General features: G+C 34.6%; 3 protein-coding genes across 5 annotated transcripts; 1 reads left to right on the top strand and 2 right to left on the bottom strand.

The window, feature by feature from the left end:
- Positions 1-3939: 3939 nt before the first annotated feature.
- On the top strand, positions 3940-5734 carry LOC137723447 (bidirectional sugar transporter NEC1). Its single transcript, XM_068462646.2, has 6 exons — positions 3940-4106; positions 4322-4358; positions 4460-4670; positions 4801-4962; positions 5060-5179; positions 5275-5734. The coding sequence occupies exons 1-6, from the start codon at positions 4058-4060 to the stop codon at positions 5497-5499; spliced, it is 804 nt and encodes a 267-aa protein (XP_068318747.1). The 5' UTR covers positions 3940-4057; the 3' UTR covers positions 5500-5734.
- Positions 5735-6164: 430 nt separating this feature from the next.
- LOC137723149 (uncharacterized) lies at positions 6165-9606 on the bottom strand. 2 transcript variants are annotated; one of them, XM_068462320.2, is made up of 8 exons: positions 9385-9606; positions 8469-8792; positions 8194-8368; positions 7661-7838; positions 7476-7559; positions 7068-7175; positions 6566-6835; positions 6165-6453 (listed from the first exon to the last, which is right to left on the bottom strand). In XM_068462320.2, the coding sequence occupies exons 2-8, from the start codon at positions 8770-8772 to the stop codon at positions 6340-6342; spliced, it is 1233 nt and encodes a 410-aa protein (XP_068318421.1). In that variant the 5' UTR covers positions 8773-8792; positions 9385-9606; the 3' UTR covers positions 6165-6339. The 2 variants fall into 2 exon arrangements, with proteins under 2 accessions (XP_068318421.1, XP_068318422.1); XM_068462321.2 differs by having other exon boundaries at positions 8194-8365; positions 9385-9602.
- A 1999-nt stretch (positions 9607-11605) lies between these two features.
- Positions 11606-14571, bottom strand: LOC137723150 (transcription factor MYB1-like). 2 transcript variants are annotated; one of them, XM_068462323.2, is made up of 4 exons: positions 13955-14571; positions 12433-12562; positions 12244-12350; positions 11606-12153 (listed from the first exon to the last, which is right to left on the bottom strand). In XM_068462323.2, the coding sequence occupies exons 1-4, from the start codon at positions 14052-14054 to the stop codon at positions 11807-11809; spliced, it is 684 nt and encodes a 227-aa protein (XP_068318424.1). In that variant the 5' UTR covers positions 14055-14571; the 3' UTR covers positions 11606-11806. The 2 variants fall into 2 exon arrangements, with proteins under 2 accessions (XP_068318424.1, XP_068318423.1); XM_068462322.2 differs by having other exon boundaries at positions 11606-12350; positions 13955-14403.
- Between the last annotated feature and the right edge of the window lie 2016 nt (positions 14572-16587).

Here is a 16587-nt window from a genome sequence, read left to right as displayed (position 1 = left end):
GCATGTTTGCCCCAGTGAGTCTAGCATGAATATTAATCCTCATTTAGGATGAAAGCTAGTTAGTACGTAGATGCATGAGTGTGTGTGGTGCCTAGAATTCCACGCTATGTTACCAAATGACAGAAAGATTGAGAGCAAATAACCCAGTTATAGAAAGTGTTGTAAAAACCGTCTCTGTGTTTAAATGGAAAATGGACAGATTAAACATCTACGTCTATTCAATGTTGCTTCTAAGAAAAAGCATCGTGGACGGCCATTAATTTATTATGGTAATTTTTTTAAGTACTTTGGTTTCGTTTCTATAAGTTTATCTTCGTGGGATTTGATTATGGTACATTTATCTTTGTTGGAGCGAAATTTCTCATAAGAAGAAACACCTTCACAGGTTTGTTGATTGTGATCCGCACAGTGATTGAATCTCTCGTCTAGATGCGTCTCCGAACATCCACTCCTAAGCTTATTAAATGTTCTTTTTTTTGTTTTGGGGATGTACCTGCAAAAGGTTCTCCAACACTCAAATCAATATCTTTATTCAAGATGACTACAGTTCATTATAAAGCGATCGCCGGTCTCATACTTCTCTCCTCCTACCATCTTGTTGGGACTCTAGGCCTTTTACTGGAGAAAATTTTTATTATAACGGGAACATAGGTTATAAATCACATATTTTTATATAAGTGGTAGGAAATTGTATTTTTTAAGTTATTAACTTTTTAACACACATATTTCACCATTAATACAGTAACACGTGATGTACGCTATGTATTCCAGTCACATTAAAAAAAATCTCTCCTTTTACAGAACTCAGTGCTTGAGGAGGAAGTACCGCTCCCTTGATTCTTTCTCCCTCTCCAATAGGGGAGTTCATTGCTCATCTCGCTCTACCCCTCCTTCCTCTCGTGCGCGAGCGAGGAGTCACCAACATGATGGTGCACGTGAGTTAACTGTTTGTCCCTCCACGTCTTGCACGGAGTGTGAGAGTGAGACTGATGATATTGGTGGGCCACTAATCACTTGTCTTTTGGTTTAGCCTACCGCTCTTGGACTTATGCCAAAGAACCTTATAGTGACCTTCCATGATCCATGCATTTGGATAACTCGCGATGGGTCCTTGTCAAAACCGAATTTTGTCCCCCACAAATATTAACCCCTTATTTGAAACCTAGTTAATACGTAGATGCATGAGTGTGTGTGGTGCTTAAAATTCCACGCTATGTTACCAAATGACAGAAAGGTTGAGGGCAAGCAAACAACCCAGTTATAGAAAGTGTTGTAAAAGCCGTCTCTGTGTTTAAATGGAAATGGATATTGAGTGATCATCTAGGTGTATGCAATTAGCTTCTAAGAAAAACATCATGTACGGCCTAATTAATGGAAATTTTTATTGACATTTTAAAATTTTTATTTTGCAGTTCTTACAGAAAGTTTGAAGTGCATAGTGAAAATTTTAAAATACTAATTCCCAATGGTAATTGTTTCTTCTTAAGTACTTTTCATTTCTGTAAATTTATCTTCGTAGAACTTGATTGCGGTACATTTATCTTTTGTACCAATTTTATTTTTAAGTATATTATGGCTTCAAAATTGAAACCACAAAACCTAAAGTACAAGTACAAATTTGACTTTTGGCCTAATTTGAGATGTCGTTTGATGGTATCTCTTGGTTAGAAGCCTCGAACTGTTCCATCAGTGATGAAAGTTAAAATTTCACCACAAAAGAATTAGCTTTATACGAAGTAATTCAATTATTTATAAGCACATGTAAGGTTCATTTTTTTTATTAATGTAGAATTTATTCTCAAAATGCCCTCTAACTGTGGTGAATTTTCAAGCCTAGCACGTGGATAATACAAATTGGGTGACATAGAGTACATGTGGTCATTAGGGCTTACATGTGAGACAACTTACTCTGATATTATGAAAAAGTTGAGATTTCACCATAAAACCAATTGGCAATATGAGAAGTAGCTCAATTATTTATAAGCACATACAATGTCCTTAATTTACCCGAGGTGGGATTCATACACTCAACACACTATACATGAGGGGGTGTGTGGAGAATGAATTCAGATTGATGGGAGGAGAGACCTTACATGAGTTTATACGTAAATTAGGCTACTCCCATATTGGCAATTACTTTTATAGTAGAATCTTAACTTTCTTCTTGGTATCAGAGTAGGTTGTTCCAAATGTGAAGCCTAACGGCCACACATGTTCTACTTCACTCTGTTTCTCTTGTCCTCATATTAAACTTGAAAATTCACCAGACGTAAAAAAACGTATTGAGAATAAATAACACATTACTAAAGAAATGGGGACTTTACATAAACTCATAAATAATTTGAACTATATTAGGGGTGTGCTATCCACACATCCCTTTTTACTTCTCACACATCTCTTATTAATTTATATTCTTTGATCTTATTCAATTCATCCGATCCGATGATCGAAAATTAAAAAAATGTGTGAGAAGTAAAAAATAGTGTGTGAATATCGCACCTCTTTTCAATATTACCACAACTTCCTGGCATATAAAAAATAATTGTAGGGCAGACCAAACAATTAAGAAGCCTCGACCCGTAGTGGTTGATTGGTAAAATTTGGTAGTCTCTCAACTGTCACATCATACATGGGTATTTCCTAGCTAGCTAGGATCCAATATTTGCGTCGAAATTGGGAGGTTCCCATCTTTGTGTAAACCTAAAGTTCCTAATTTAGCACGCTCTTGTTCACTTTTTTCATACTTTTTTTAATTGTTATTGCTTGATCTTCTTCAGTTTATTTAATCCAACGATTGAAAATTAAAAGAGTTTGTAAGAAGTAAAAATAGATGTATGAAAATCACATCCCTTTTAATAAAAGATGCAGAAGAGTGTCCTCTAAAATTTGCAGATCACACTTCCCTAATCATTAGAATTTAAAGATATTTAAATATAATTTTAGAGAGAATGGCGTTGTTGAACACTTTTAGCTCGTTTATTAAGTGTTTTTAAATGATTAAAAGCACTTTTAAAGAAAATATTTTTGGATTCTAAAAGTATTTGAGTGCATTATGCAAAAAACAGTAATTATGTGCTTCTTATTTACAGTAAGCACTTCAAATGCTTTTCTAAGATTAAATTATATTTTTACTAAGGGTTGTTTTCAAAATTATTTTATATAATAGCACTTTCAGTCATTTAAAAATACTTCACATACGAGCCATTTATGTGCATAGTGGACAAAATGTTATTCTTAATTTGAATTAAATATCTTTTAAATCTATACGTTTTACTTGAAAATTTTAATTTATCCAATTCAATCATTGTGTTTTAATTCCTTAACTATTTTGGTTTTTTTTTTTCTTCTTTTTGTCTAACTTAAGTGTTGTTTTACACGTGCATAGCACGCAGAGGCGTAGCTAAGCAAAAGGGACCAAGATTGTTAATGGATAGCATAATGATAAAGTTTATCCAAACTAAAAACATAAGGATCAAAAGTAAAAAAAAATGGAGCAACGCCGTAATTAAGATGGTATTTACTATTTAATCTTTCTAAGCTTTCATTTTTGAAGAATGCACGGAGTCACATATCGGATACTTGACAAAGTAAATTATAATTTTATATTAAGTTATGTTACTTCTAATTGTGTGTTAGGCTAGTAGTTAGTTAATTGAAAACGGTATGATCAGTGAGTATTTTCATTTCCCATATGCAACATCAATATCTGGGCAACTCATGGATGCCATGCAAAATAACCAAGCCACCTATTACATGGTTTAGGAGTCCCAGTTAGGTACTTCAATCACATATAATTAGTTACTTATCATCATAGATAAGCTGTGAACGAAGATGGAAGTTTCATTTCAATCTCAGTTTGTCACGTAGTTGATGAGTTGCCTAACTTTTTAACTTATACCTTGCTATAAAAGGGTACCTGAAAAATGGAATCCTTAAGCTTTTTTGCAGTGTCGAATTAACTACTGCAAACAAAGGTGCTGAAAAAAGCTTCACAAGAAAAAGAAGGGAAAAAACTACAAATTTAAAACATAAATATTCATCAATCATCAGCAGCAGAATGCAGTTCTTGAATACCGAACAACTGGCTTTCATATTCGGTCTCTTAGGTATGTAAATATATAATTGTGTATATCAATTTTCTTTCTCTCTTCTATTCAGATATGGTTATATACAATTAAGTAGGTAATTAATTAAAATGCTCACTCAAACTTCATTCTTCTAAAAAGTTCTTTAAAAATCTAAAATTTTCAAGTTGTTTTATGATATTATTCCTGTTATCTAATTCTGACACAAGCTTTGGATTATTGTCATGGTTTCACAGGTAACATTGTATCATTCATGGTGTTTTTGGCGCCAATGTAAGACCCTTTTACTCTAAACAAACAACCACGTACTTAAACCCTAATTCAAATCTTTATGAATAAGTTGCATTAGCGTAACTCTCTCTCTCTCTCTTCAGACCAACGTTTTACACAATATACAAGCAGAAATCATCGAAAGGGTTCCAATCCATACCTTACGTGGTTGCCCTACTCAGTGCAACTCTATTGTTGTATTATGGAGTCCTCAAGACAAATGCTTATTTGATCGTCAGCATCAACGGCATTGGAATCGTTATCGAAGTTACTTACCTCATCCTCTACATTGTATACGCATCCAAGAAGGACAAGGTCAGAGGCATACATTTTGCATGGCTCTTTTTGTCTTATTGTTTGTTAGGGAGTACTAAAGAAAACACATATGCAGATATGTATGCTATTTAAATTGGATATATGCTTATACTTTGATCATGGCTGGCAGATTACTACACTGAGTTTGATCCTGCTAGTAAATGTAGCCGCTTTCTGGTTGGTGCTGGCAGTCACCGTCTTCCTTCTTGGAGGGACAGCGCGCATTTGCGCTGTTGGATGGATTTGTGCCGTGTTTAACATTGCTGTATTTGCTGCTCCTCTAAGCATTATGGTACTTAATTAACTAGTTAAATGATAAATCTCTATTTTTCCTTTAATTTAGAATTATGGCAATCACTATCATTTGACATGTATTTACATTCCGGCAGAGGCAAGTAATAAGAACCAAAAGTGTGGAATTCATGCCATTTTCTTTGTCCCTTTTCCTGACACTTTGTGCCACCATGTGGTTCTTCTACGGATTATTCACAAAGGATTACTACATTGCAGTAAGTACCAATTTCCAATTTCATTTCTTGGAATTTTGAGGCTAGCTAACCCTAATTTTCGAAATCTGACACGAACATTTATCGGATGAGCGCAGTTACCAAACGTGTTAGGGTTTCTATTTGGCGTCGCCCAAATGATCCTATACATGACATACAAGAATTCAGGGAAAGATGTCGAGGCGAAAAAGAGTACTATGGAGATGAAGAAGTTGAGCTCCACCAACCGTCCAAATTTGACGGGCAGTGTGAGCAAAAATCCAAGATCAGATGAACTTAAGCAGACTACGGATGTCTATGAATCAAACGATGAACACGTATAGTTCCCACTGTTTCAGCTCAAGAAAGATTGAAGATTTCATATAATTCTAGCCTTAATTTTCTGTTTATCCATAGTGTATCTCTCATATGTAAAACAGTAGATGGTAATAACCTTAGGGATAGAAGCCTTGCTGTGTAGGTGTAAGTGAAGAATTGGTTGTGTCTTGTGTGTATTAGAGTTATTTAATATTAATTAAATAAATATCCACCCAAATTAGTAGGTGGATTGGAATAATATTTCTAAGGAAATATCATTGACAACCAAGAGATATTCTCCCTTGGAATATGCCAAGGATGGTGGGATTGGCTTGGTGAGCAAGCATATTCTTCTACAGCCACTATAAATAGAGGCCATATGGGGAGGGTTAGGAGTAGAGAAATAGAGCAGCCATTCCTCAGTTTCCCTAGCCGAAATTCCTTAGTGGAATTTCCCCGCACAAATCTCTCCCTACAAGTTCCATTCTAGCAAGGCGAGACAGTGGTCCGAAATTTGTCAATTCTGATAGTTTAACCTAAACGAATTCCCTGTCTATTTGTATATATTTTCAACAGTGTGCAATCCAGAACAATCATATAGCAAAAAGTAGATTAGTTCTTTTATATAAATGTCTTGTGTTGTAAGAAAGCACCTGAGCCGAAGCATTAACTGGCAATGAAGTCATCAAAATGTAAAATCGCAAAAATTTCATTAACCATCAACTATCCCAGATACACATAGCTAGCAGGATTGCAAGAAATCATTAGAACAGTTACTAATTATTCATCAAACAATGCCGAAAGTTGAACATAAAACTCAGGATGTAGACAGATATGTACACGTCGCATAGAAAGTGATCATTGATTTACAACATGCAATTTCTTGTTAGAAAACGTTCACAGCTCAAGAAGTTATCCCATATCAGCTGCACATCTTCCTTGAGTACCTCAGAAATTGAGCTGACTTCAACATTCGCTTCCTGAAAATTGAAAGAAAGGGAGATTTCAGTACACGATAAACCTTCTCAAATAAATCTTTTCTTTCAGTACATGAAATAAAAAAAATTGTCCCAGAGAAAGGGAAACTCTTACCTGCAACATTGAAATGACCTTTTTCAGCATCAGACTTGTCTCCCAAGTAGCTTCCCCAGTTAAGGTTCTAAAATCGAATCGATCAGCATGTCTTACTTTCAGTCTCAGTGATGAATTTTTATACATATTAGCTATTACGTGCCAAACCCCAACAACTTTATATTTATCTCCAGAAGACTCCTTTCCCAGAGGCCACCTCAACCCACCCTTCACATATGGATCGAGAATTGCCGAATTAATCAGATCCCTAATGCTTTGCATCTCATCATCCTGAAATAGCAACAATTCATATGAATCTGATTACATAACCACATTCCAAGCTGCATAAGTTCAGCAGTTGATCCATGGTTAAACCTCATCGTCCGGTTACATTTACAGAAAATTTTATATTCTTTGTTTTGATTGTGGTTCCATGATAAATAGGTTATAACTAAATTGCTTTGCTGAAACAAGAAGGAATAGAAATGTAAATTTCCAAAAGGTACTGGGTGAAGCAGCTTACAGTCAGATCTGTTACAAGTCTCTTCGTGCATAGCATTACTCTCAGGTCCAGACTCTTAGTAGTGCATGAAATGTCCATCACCATGTTACGCAGTTGATTCAGTTCAATCTAAAATAAAGAAATTTGGCATTGCAATGTAAGTCTTAGTAAACATACGCTATGCCAAGCAACAGGGAAGAGGGAAGAGTTAAGGAACTATTAATGATGCGGAAATGGTGTTCACACATTATTCCAAAAATTGGAAAGCTTAATCACATTCACCCGTTTAACGTTTACTTTTGTTATAAAACCCTAATATTTAGAAGCACAGTAGATTATACTTAATCAGTATCATGACAACTCAATCATGAAACTGAATCACTATATACCATTTCATCCAATTTAGTTGGCAGGAATAAAAAAACTTGCCTTGTAGAGTTGTAGCTTTCCATGTTCTTTCATTACACGGCATTTGCAGGAGAGAGTTGCATCTGGTCTGGTGGAATCAGACAACTATACGAGGAGGACATAGATGAGTGATTCAATAGCCAAAGTCAGAATTGTGGAAAGCATAAACTCAGAACTCAGTAAGGTGATGTGTCTAAAAGAAATACCTTTACTTGGAATGTATCTTTCTCCTCTTCGAAATCAACTCCAATTTTTGGGACGACTTCGTTCACAATATTTTCCTTATATGAAACAGGAATGTTTGTATAAAATGATTTCCTCAATTGTTTCAAGATTTCAGGACACAAATTTTTTCTGATGGATTCCATGTCAATTGAAGGGCTCCTGATTCAAAGATTTCAACAAAAATTGTTATACATCTGTCTGTGTACAAGTATCGAAATAATACCAAAATAAGCATCAATACCAAATAATATTGTATCAGGTATCGAAAACCAAGGGCAGAGTTTTAGAATCCTGCTTCACTGTCCAACTTGGCATCCTACCTTCTTAACTAAAATGCCAAATGTAACATTTTATCATAGTATAGACTATTATTTGTTCTACTTCAACCAGTATTCTGAGGCGGATAAAAGAACAACATAAAGGTAAAAAGCATAATCGGGTTAAACAATCAACTAAATGAATGGCACAATAGGCTCAATAGCCAACCAATGAATCATATAAGGAGAAATCTAACCTACGAAAAAGTACTTTCCCCACTCTAGCAATCAAAGTAGGATTTACTTCTTTGAGCTTTGCGCACTTCATTTCATTCTTCACGTGTTTAAAAGAAGAAATCAAGTCTTCCAGCACATTTTCTGTTATAGATACCCCAGGGCTCCTTGGCAAATTCCATTTCACCTCACCACCTTCTGTCACATATCAAGCATGAAAAAAAAAACCAAACATATCCACAACCCAAGTAACAACATACAAGATAAATGCACTAAAAAGAAATATTAGAGTACCAACCGTTATCTAGACTAGTATTGATTAAAGCTAGACGGTTTTCTCCAATTTTCGGCTCAGTGGACTCCAAGTAAATGGGCATAAGATTAACAGAAGGCAGAAATTGGTTATCGTCATCCAAACCAATGGTGAGCCATCTCAATGTAGAATGATCTGCATAAACTATTTTTACAGTCCATTCCACATTAGACTTATTATATGGCTTGACGTTTAAGTTTTTCTTGAATTGAGGAGCAAGCAGCTCTGGAGTCAGCAATGGCCTCTCCGGTTCCTTCGAGTACCGCTTGTGTGGTGGAATGTAAGCCATTGTAGAACTAGCACTAATGCCTAAAAAATCAAAGATCAAAATTAGGCCAACCGATAAAAAAAAAAAAAAAAAAAAAGGGGAACTTTAATGAAATATTTTCGGTACTCTTCACTTTAACGAAAAACCACATTTTTACACTAAAAAGTCAATCCTAATACTGTTCAATTTACCCTTTATTTCGTCATTATCGTTAAAACTTAACGTTTTCAAACCGTTTTCATTAGTTTTCGTAAAAAAAAAAAGACTTAAAACAGAGTACTCACATTTATGCAGCAAGAAGTGTTCTTTCTCATGTTTATTGAAGAATATCAGACTTATCTCTAAGTTTCTTGGTTAATTTAATTCCATTTACTTCCAATTGGTTTCTGAGAAAATTGAAATCTTTCATTTGTATTCGGAAAAAATTACAAAAATTAAAAGAAGGGTTGAGCTAATAAAGTGAGAATCTGTTATTTCCTAAGAAATTGATCAACTGGGTAATCATTATTTATCACTTTATTGGAGCAAAACATATATTGGAAATGATACGAACACAGAACAGAGAGCAGACATAATTCAAACAATTTATAAGTAGAGAGAGAGAGAGAGGAAAATGAAGAAAGGGGAGCTTACCCAGTAATCAATACACAGAGGTAGATAGAAAGTTGAAATCTAGATAGAGCAGAAATGGGGATGAAGATGAAGAATTGGGGTGATCAATCGGCAGTTCTTTCACTATATATATTTACTCTCTGCATTGCCTTTTGAAGTTTTTTCCCTTTATAAAATGGCAACTTGCTGGAGGGCTTTTTCCATTTTTTCTTTTTAGAGACACCTTGCTGGAGGGTTGTACTTATACATACATACATATATATATATATATATATATATATATATATATATATTTTTTTTTTTTTTTTTTTTTTTTTGTGACAAACCTTGCGGGAGGGTTTTTTCTTTGGAATCCTTTTTGCTAATTAACCTCGCTGGAGGGTTTTGATAACGAAAAAAAATTAGCTTTGTGCAAGAAAGGGAGAATTGTTTACGTAACTTCGAGCGAAAGAGTGAACATTATATTTTTAACCATTCGAGGTACAAACTCTTAGCAAATGAATTATAGTGTAAGGAAAACTGCAATTGAGGGAGGAGAATTAAACTTGGAAATGGAAATTGTCCTTAACTAACCATATATAAACTATACGAGTACGAGCACTCTCATAGTTTAAGAATCACACTAGAGGACAAAAATAACGTATAAAAATTTGGATTTTTAACATGTGATATTAAGTGTTGTTCGTCATCAAAAAGTTAAAAGACCTTGCATTAGCTTATTAGAAGTTAGGGTTGATATCCTGATATCATAAAATTAAGCAAAGCAAATCACTCTCACAATAAGAACTTAACTAATACCACATAGATTCACAACGAAGCAGAAAACGGTTCGTTATTTCAATAGTGAAAGGCTTGCAGCTTGCATGCAGTAGTTTCATTTCATGTTAGAAAAAGGTTTACAGCACAAGAAGTTGTCCCATATCAACTTCACATTTTCCTGCAGCATATCAGAAATCGAGCCGACTTCAACATTTCATGGTATAATTCTTCCTCCCCTTAATTTGAACTCCAGTCCAACCTTCGGGACAACTTCCTTTACAGTGTATTCCTTGTATGACACCAGAACGTTTGTGAAAAATGATGTCTTCCATTGTCTAAAGATTCCAGAATCCAAACTTTCACTTATGGATTCCAGGTTCATTCAAGGAGTCCTGAGAGTTACAAAGAAAGAAATCAAACCTAAAAATATAGCACATGCTTTCTGTCAAAGTTTCAACTGTGCAATCTAATATGTCGTAGATTTTATACAAAAGACTTCGATACAATTAATTGTAGAACCATCCATTATAAGCTCAATTGTGTCAAGTTTCCCATGTGGGACTTTTACATTGTTCAACACTTCAATATATGCATGGCAAATCAATGAGCTCACTAATTAAGAAGGAAACCAAACATATGAAATAGAAATTTTCCCACTAGCAACCAAATTCGGACAAAATTCTTCGAGCTTATTTCCACACTACTCTCGACTTCATTCCTTGCATTTTTAAATGAAGAAACAAGGTCCTCAAGCACATTCTGCTATAGATACCCAAGGAGTCTTTGGCAATTTCCTTATAGAATCTAAGTAACAAACTTACAAGATATAAATCAATGTACTAATTAACAAAATGTTATACTAGCTACCATTATCTAGATAAGTGTTTATCAGAGCTAGAGTTTTTTCTTCATTATTCCTCTCTGCAGATTCCAAGGAAATGGGCACAAGCTTAACGCTCGGTAGACGGAAACTGGTTCTGATCATTCAAACCAATGGTAGAAATTAGAAAATCTCGATGTAGCATGGTTTGCATATGCATAAAGAAATCTTGGATCAAAACTATACTTAGATGGCTTCACATATTTTAAATTTTTCTTGAACTGGGGAGCAAGCAGCTCTGGCGTTGGTAACGGCCTCGCCTTTTCCTTTATGTGCTTCTTGTGGGGCGGGACGTAAGCCATTACACCAGAACTTGTGCCTAAAATTAAAAAGAAAAATTAATGAAAAAGGCTTGAAAATCTTGAGTTTTAACGATAAGAACAAAATAAATGGTAAAGTAAATAGTACTAGGTTTAACTTTTTAGTGTAAAAATGTGGTTTTTCGTTAAAGTAAACAGTACCGCAGGTTTTTCGTTAAAACTCCCAAATTAAAATTGTAGCAAGGCAAAAAGAAAATAAAGAAGGTTAAAACATTGTACTTTATACCACAAGAAATTCCATTTTCTCATGTTTATTGATTTAAATCAAACTAATCTGTGTCTCTTGATAGAATATTTCTTAGGTTAATTTAAGTTGAACTGAAAGGACAAATGTTTCCCTATATTGGTCATTATTCACATCACCTCTTAATTTCATTAACATTCGGTAGTACATGTTGATGCATAAATTAAAATTATATCATACTAATAATGACGAACACCTAATTAATAGTTAAGCAAATCCCTCTCATAATAAGTTCCTAAATTAATCAGTCCAGAGGTCCATGTCGGCGAAGATGGAGTCGTCCCACTCCCATTTTCTGTTGACCTGATCACCATCATCGCTACCTTGATGATCACCATCATCGCTACCTTGATGATATTCTTTAACTTGTTGATCAAATGGTGGAAGGTCATCATCCATTGGATGGTGACTCGCATTAATACCAGTACTATTATTATTCTCAAATATCAGATTATTATTCTGACCATTTCCATTAAAATTGCATAGCTTTGGCATTGGCCCTGTGCTGCTACCTTCGTCTTGTACAAATACAATAACTGGTTGATGAGGAGTTGGTGCATATGACGGCCTCCTTGAGCTGCTTGTACCTGCAGAGTTTGAAGCTTGGGATCTTATGACTTTTTCACCATTATTAATGTTCCTTACTGCATCATGCTTGTTATTAATATGATATTCACTTTGATGATCTTGTTGAGCGTTTAGCCTTTTGCTCAAGTGACAATTCCAGTAGTTCTTCACATCGTTACCAGTCCTTCCCGGAAGTCTAGCTGCAACCGATGACCACCTGACAAAAAAAATCGACTATTAGGGTTTATGCGCAAGAGTAGATATGTGTGGTTTGTGGTTGATTATTAACTAGAACTTACCTGTTTCCCAGGAGCCTGTGGAGCTTGATGATGAGATCGACTTCCTCTTCTTCAAAGTTTCCTCTTTTGATGTTTGGGCGGAGGTAGTTTAACCACCTCAGCCTACAGCTCTTTCGGCACCTGTTTAGACCTTAATTCACAGCAATAATATCCATGTTTGAGGGATTAACATGCTTTTTGACACTGAGAGTAGCCATAATTTATTTATTTTTTAGCAATTAAGATAGCTTGTTTAATTCTAATCAACTAATTAGGGTTTGTCTGTGAAAGAATTTTTTGGTAGAATGCTTCTTTATGAAGCATTTCCATTTTTCTTCTTTTATGAAGCCATTAAAATTTTATGGTATTTCTACTAAAAGATCGTAGTAAAAACACTTATAAACATAAATGAGTCATTAGTAGTATCCCCAAACTAGATCATCACTAGGAACACCATCCATGTATGTATGTATGTATGTATGTATGTATGTATGTGTCTATATATATATATATATATATATATATATATATTCAATAATCATATATATGGAGGTAGACTAATTTCTTCAAGAACCCAACGAGATGCCTAGTCTAAAGGGTGTGTATGACCCACTAGCATGTTTTCCATGAAAAGTTGAAATGTATACATGAGATTGGTAACCAAAAATGAACAATCTTTGTCTCCTAACCTAACCTATATATGGGGTAAAATTTCAATAGCATGTCTGAAATGATATGGAAGTGATATGACCCACCCTTTTAATCTCCACTTTGGTCCCATCTCCTTCTTTACTATAAAATTTATTGTTTTTTTTATAGGGAAATTTAGTGTTTAAAATAGTGTTAATTGATAGCAGGAGGATATGATTTTCACATTTTTTTTTTCCTCTTCACGTGTTCTATCTCTTCTTAGAGTTAAATAAATTAAAAGAAAAAGTGCAGAATGAGAAACTAAGAGTGTGAAAATCAATATCCTAACAAGTTCTATTCTTGATAAGAAAGTTGAGAACAATACTAAATATATACTGAGAAGGAATTCCACATTGATGAGAGAAAATATCATACATGAAATTATAAGAAGTTGAACTACTCTCAATACAGTCAATTTAGTTTATGATGAAAGCTCAACTTTTTCAATATATTAAATATAAATATATTCAGCCCTTTATACAGTAGTGTTGTACATGCCACAGGGGTCCTATTTTCATGTCAAAAAAGAAATTAATCGCTCATAAGATGCCATTGAAAAATAGTTAAGGAATCTAAGGATCCATTTGAAATTGCATTCTAGAATAGCTAATGTGTTTTCTGACAATCAAAAACCTTTTTTTAGTATGGTTTGCATAAAAACTTAAAAGCACTTCACAATATTTCTTTATTGTTCCTTAATAAGCGTTTCTTCAAGAGTCAGTGCTTTTCCAAACAACGCTTGAATTTTAAAAAAAAAATCGATTTATTTATAATCGAAGTGCTTTTTAAAAAATCTTTAATATAGAAGCAGCCTTCAGTTGATGGCAAATTATGAAGTTAAGCAAGCAAATACCAGCCAAGAGAGGAAGACGATGCCATTTGCCTTCTCCATGCTGCTCTATGCATTTCCTGAGCAATTGATCCTCTTCCTTAGTCCATGGAAAGCCACCCATCTCTCCTCGTGATCCTTTACACTCTTACACTACTCTCTGATGAATCTAATTTCATTGCAGCCAGAGACTTATATATATCCACTCAATTACAATAAAATTGTACTTTTGATCTTCATTTTTGTCACTTTAATTGAGGATGGTGCTATCCACATATTCATTTTGACCTTTCACACACCTCTTGCTAATTTCTATCCTTTGATCAACTTTCAATTCATTCGATCCGATGACCGAAAGTTGAGCAATGTATGTGCGAGATAAAAAGGTGTGTGTGGATAACACTGTCCTTAATTTAATGCATTACAGAAAAACCATGAAATATGTTCACTTGAAAAGATTTTTCAATGTGTTCGGAATATGGGAGGATATACCACATATTATTATACAATTGGAGGGGCACTTGAATTTTTTTTTTTTCTCCACTTGTATAATGACATGTGATGTATATATTGCTCCATATGTCCTGAACGTACTAAAAAAATCTCTCGTTCACATGAAACTAGAATTACATGGTGAATGGCCCATATTCTTTCTACGAGAGTATGGCTATATACATGTTTATAATGAGGCAGCATTATTATGTCTTCCTGATACATCTTTTTCAAAATTTGGCCTAGCTAAATAGAAGTGGGACAACTCCATTCATATTTTATTTATTTATTTATGCGCTGGTTTAATTAAAGTCTCTCATGCTCGATTTGTTTGCGTGATTATAACTATATACGTGTTTATACTGAGGCAACATTATTATGTCTTTCTGATACGTCTCTTTTTATTATATATATGGCACATGTGACAGATCAGAGCCAAAGAGAGGGACCATATATATACGTGTGGTTTGCGCTTGAGAGACCCTTTTAGCAGGGTGTTTGAACTGGAAATAAGCATTAGGCTTGTTTTAGGCTCAAACTATTTCTTCTTTCTGAATGGACTATTCATTTTCATAAACGAGAAGGCCGGGGGTGCGAGCCCAAACAAATTCAAAAGTGCTTTTATCTGACACTAGAGTCGGTGAACAACCGTTCACGGTAAGAGCACTTTAGTCGACTTTCACAAGAGAAAAACTACTTTACAGTGGCATTCTGGGGGGTTTTGGAAGAACGAAAGACCAAGTTGAAAAGATAAGCGTCTTCTTCTCTGATTCCAATCATGTCATCAACTTGACTCAAGGGGATTTGATCCGAAACGAACTTCAAATCAATGACAAGCTCTCTCTATTAAAAGCAGAAAAGAGGTTGAAGACATGGACACTCAAATCAAAAATAAAAAAACTTTGCTCTTCGCAGTCAGATTTTTTATTTTCTTACAAGTATTTTTCAATACATTCAGCACCCTCTATACTTTTATAGCTTTGCTATATTTCATGGAGTATCGATTTTCTGTATTCAAATTCAATAAAAACACTCATTTCAGTGTTATGAACTAGCCCGAACAGCTCGTGGACTTGCCCGAACAGGTTCAAGCTTTCCCAAATGCTTGTGTTTCACATTCCCCTCTACCTTATTATCTTGTACCTTCAAATACTTATCTTTTTGTTCAAGTTATTTATATGTTGTAAACATTTAACAAGCACTCAAGTCTTTCATTAACTTTACTTTCAGTCTTTTCCTTTTTCCAGCTAAACGGTCTTACTTTCTGTCTTTACGTTTACATGAGAATTGCAAACTGACTTGGAGCCATTTTGGATCAATTTGTGGTTGTCTTTTATTTGGCACCAACACAAAGAATAAAGTCCATTGGGACAAGGCATAGAAAAGAACTTAACATAGATTTAATATCTCTATTGCACAGTCCCGTGATAACGAAGTTCAATTTACTTGTGGTGCAAGCAAACGACCTAACTAATAACAAACAATCAATCAATCTGTTAGTTTTGGCCAACATTGTGCATCTGAAATAACAAATCTCATTTGAGATAGCCTGAAGGCCTCCCAAAGGCACCCTTAATAAGCTTAAGCTGACACAGAGTTCTCAAACACTCGCAACGGGAGTTATGGCACCAATACAGGGATTATGTTTTATTATAGAAAAAAAGGGGATGATAGGGCCTCCGTAGATACCATGTCTTTACCGTATAGGATCCTCGTTGTAGAGCAACAAAATTGAGTACAAAGTGAAACATAAGTTCATGGCTATATGGTGAATGCATGGCTTCTACCACGTTTAATTTGGCTTCTGTAAAACGGAGTCCTGTTAAGAAATTGCTCCAATGTCATATGTGTATAACATACATCTGCATGCATTATTATGCATGCGGTCCACGAAAAGAAGTAAAGGCGTAAGGAGTCAAGGACCATGCATTTGCATTAAATTTGCATGTGTATACATTTTTTTTTAATTTAATTATTTATTAAGAGGAGAGGAGAGGATTCGAAACTATTACAATAATTTAAGAGATGAGGAGTTTCGAAACTGAAAGGCGTGGAAAGGATATTGGACCTTATGCGATTTACAATTTTGCATGCGTATACATATTGACTGCATCAACCATATAAAATGGCCTTTTCGACCAAAAAATAAAAAACTATATAAAATG

This window comes from Pyrus communis, chromosome 4 (genome assembly GCF_041283825.1).
Source record: "Pyrus communis isolate YQ-2024b chromosome 4, ASM4128382v1, whole genome shotgun sequence".
Classification (NCBI taxonomy): Eukaryota; Viridiplantae; Streptophyta; class Magnoliopsida; order Rosales; family Rosaceae; genus Pyrus; species Pyrus communis.
The sequence above is the reverse complement of the archived record's forward strand: the minus strand, read 5'-3'. Positions and strand labels throughout refer to the sequence as shown.

What these genes read in the sequence shown, in the direction of transcription:
- LOC137723447 (XM_068462646.2), top strand. Translation starts at nt 4,058, where the DNA reads ATGCAGTTCTTGAATACCGAACAACTGGCTTTCATATTCGGTCTCTTA. An exon ending in ATGGTGTTTTTGGCGCCAAT is followed by an intron (nt 4,359 to 4,459) that starts GTAAGACCCTTT and finishes CTCTCTCTTCAG; the next exon opens with ACCAACGTTTTACACAATAT. An exon ending in CAAAGGATTACTACATTGCA is followed by an intron (nt 5,180 to 5,274) that starts GTAAGTACCAAT and finishes GGATGAGCGCAG; the next exon opens with TTACCAAACGTGTTAGGGTT.
- LOC137723149 (XM_068462320.2), bottom strand. Translation starts at nt 8,772, where the DNA reads ATGGCTTACATTCCACCACACAAGCGGTACTCGAAGGAACCGGAGAGG. An exon ending in GGGAAAGTACTTTTTCGTAG is followed by an intron (nt 7,839 to 8,193) that starts GTTAGATTTCTC and finishes TCTTTGAATCAG; the next exon opens with GAGCCCTTCAATTGACATGG. An exon ending in GACTTGTAACAGATCTGACT is followed by an intron (nt 6,836 to 7,067) that starts GTAAGCTGCTTC and finishes TTGCTATTTCAG; the next exon opens with GATGATGAGATGCAAAGCAT.
- LOC137723150 (XM_068462322.2), bottom strand. Translation starts at nt 14,054, where the DNA reads ATGGGTGGCTTTCCATGGACTAAGGAAGAGGATCAATTGCTCAGGAAA. An exon ending in TCGTCTTCCTCTCTTGGCTG is followed by an intron (nt 12,563 to 13,954) that starts GTATTTGCTTGC and finishes CTGTGAATTAAG; the next exon opens with GTCTAAACAGGTGCCGAAAG. An exon ending in CACAGGCTCCTGGGAAACAG is followed by an intron (nt 12,351 to 12,432) that starts GTAAGTTCTAGT and finishes TTTTTTTGTCAG; the next exon opens with GTGGTCATCGGTTGCAGCTA.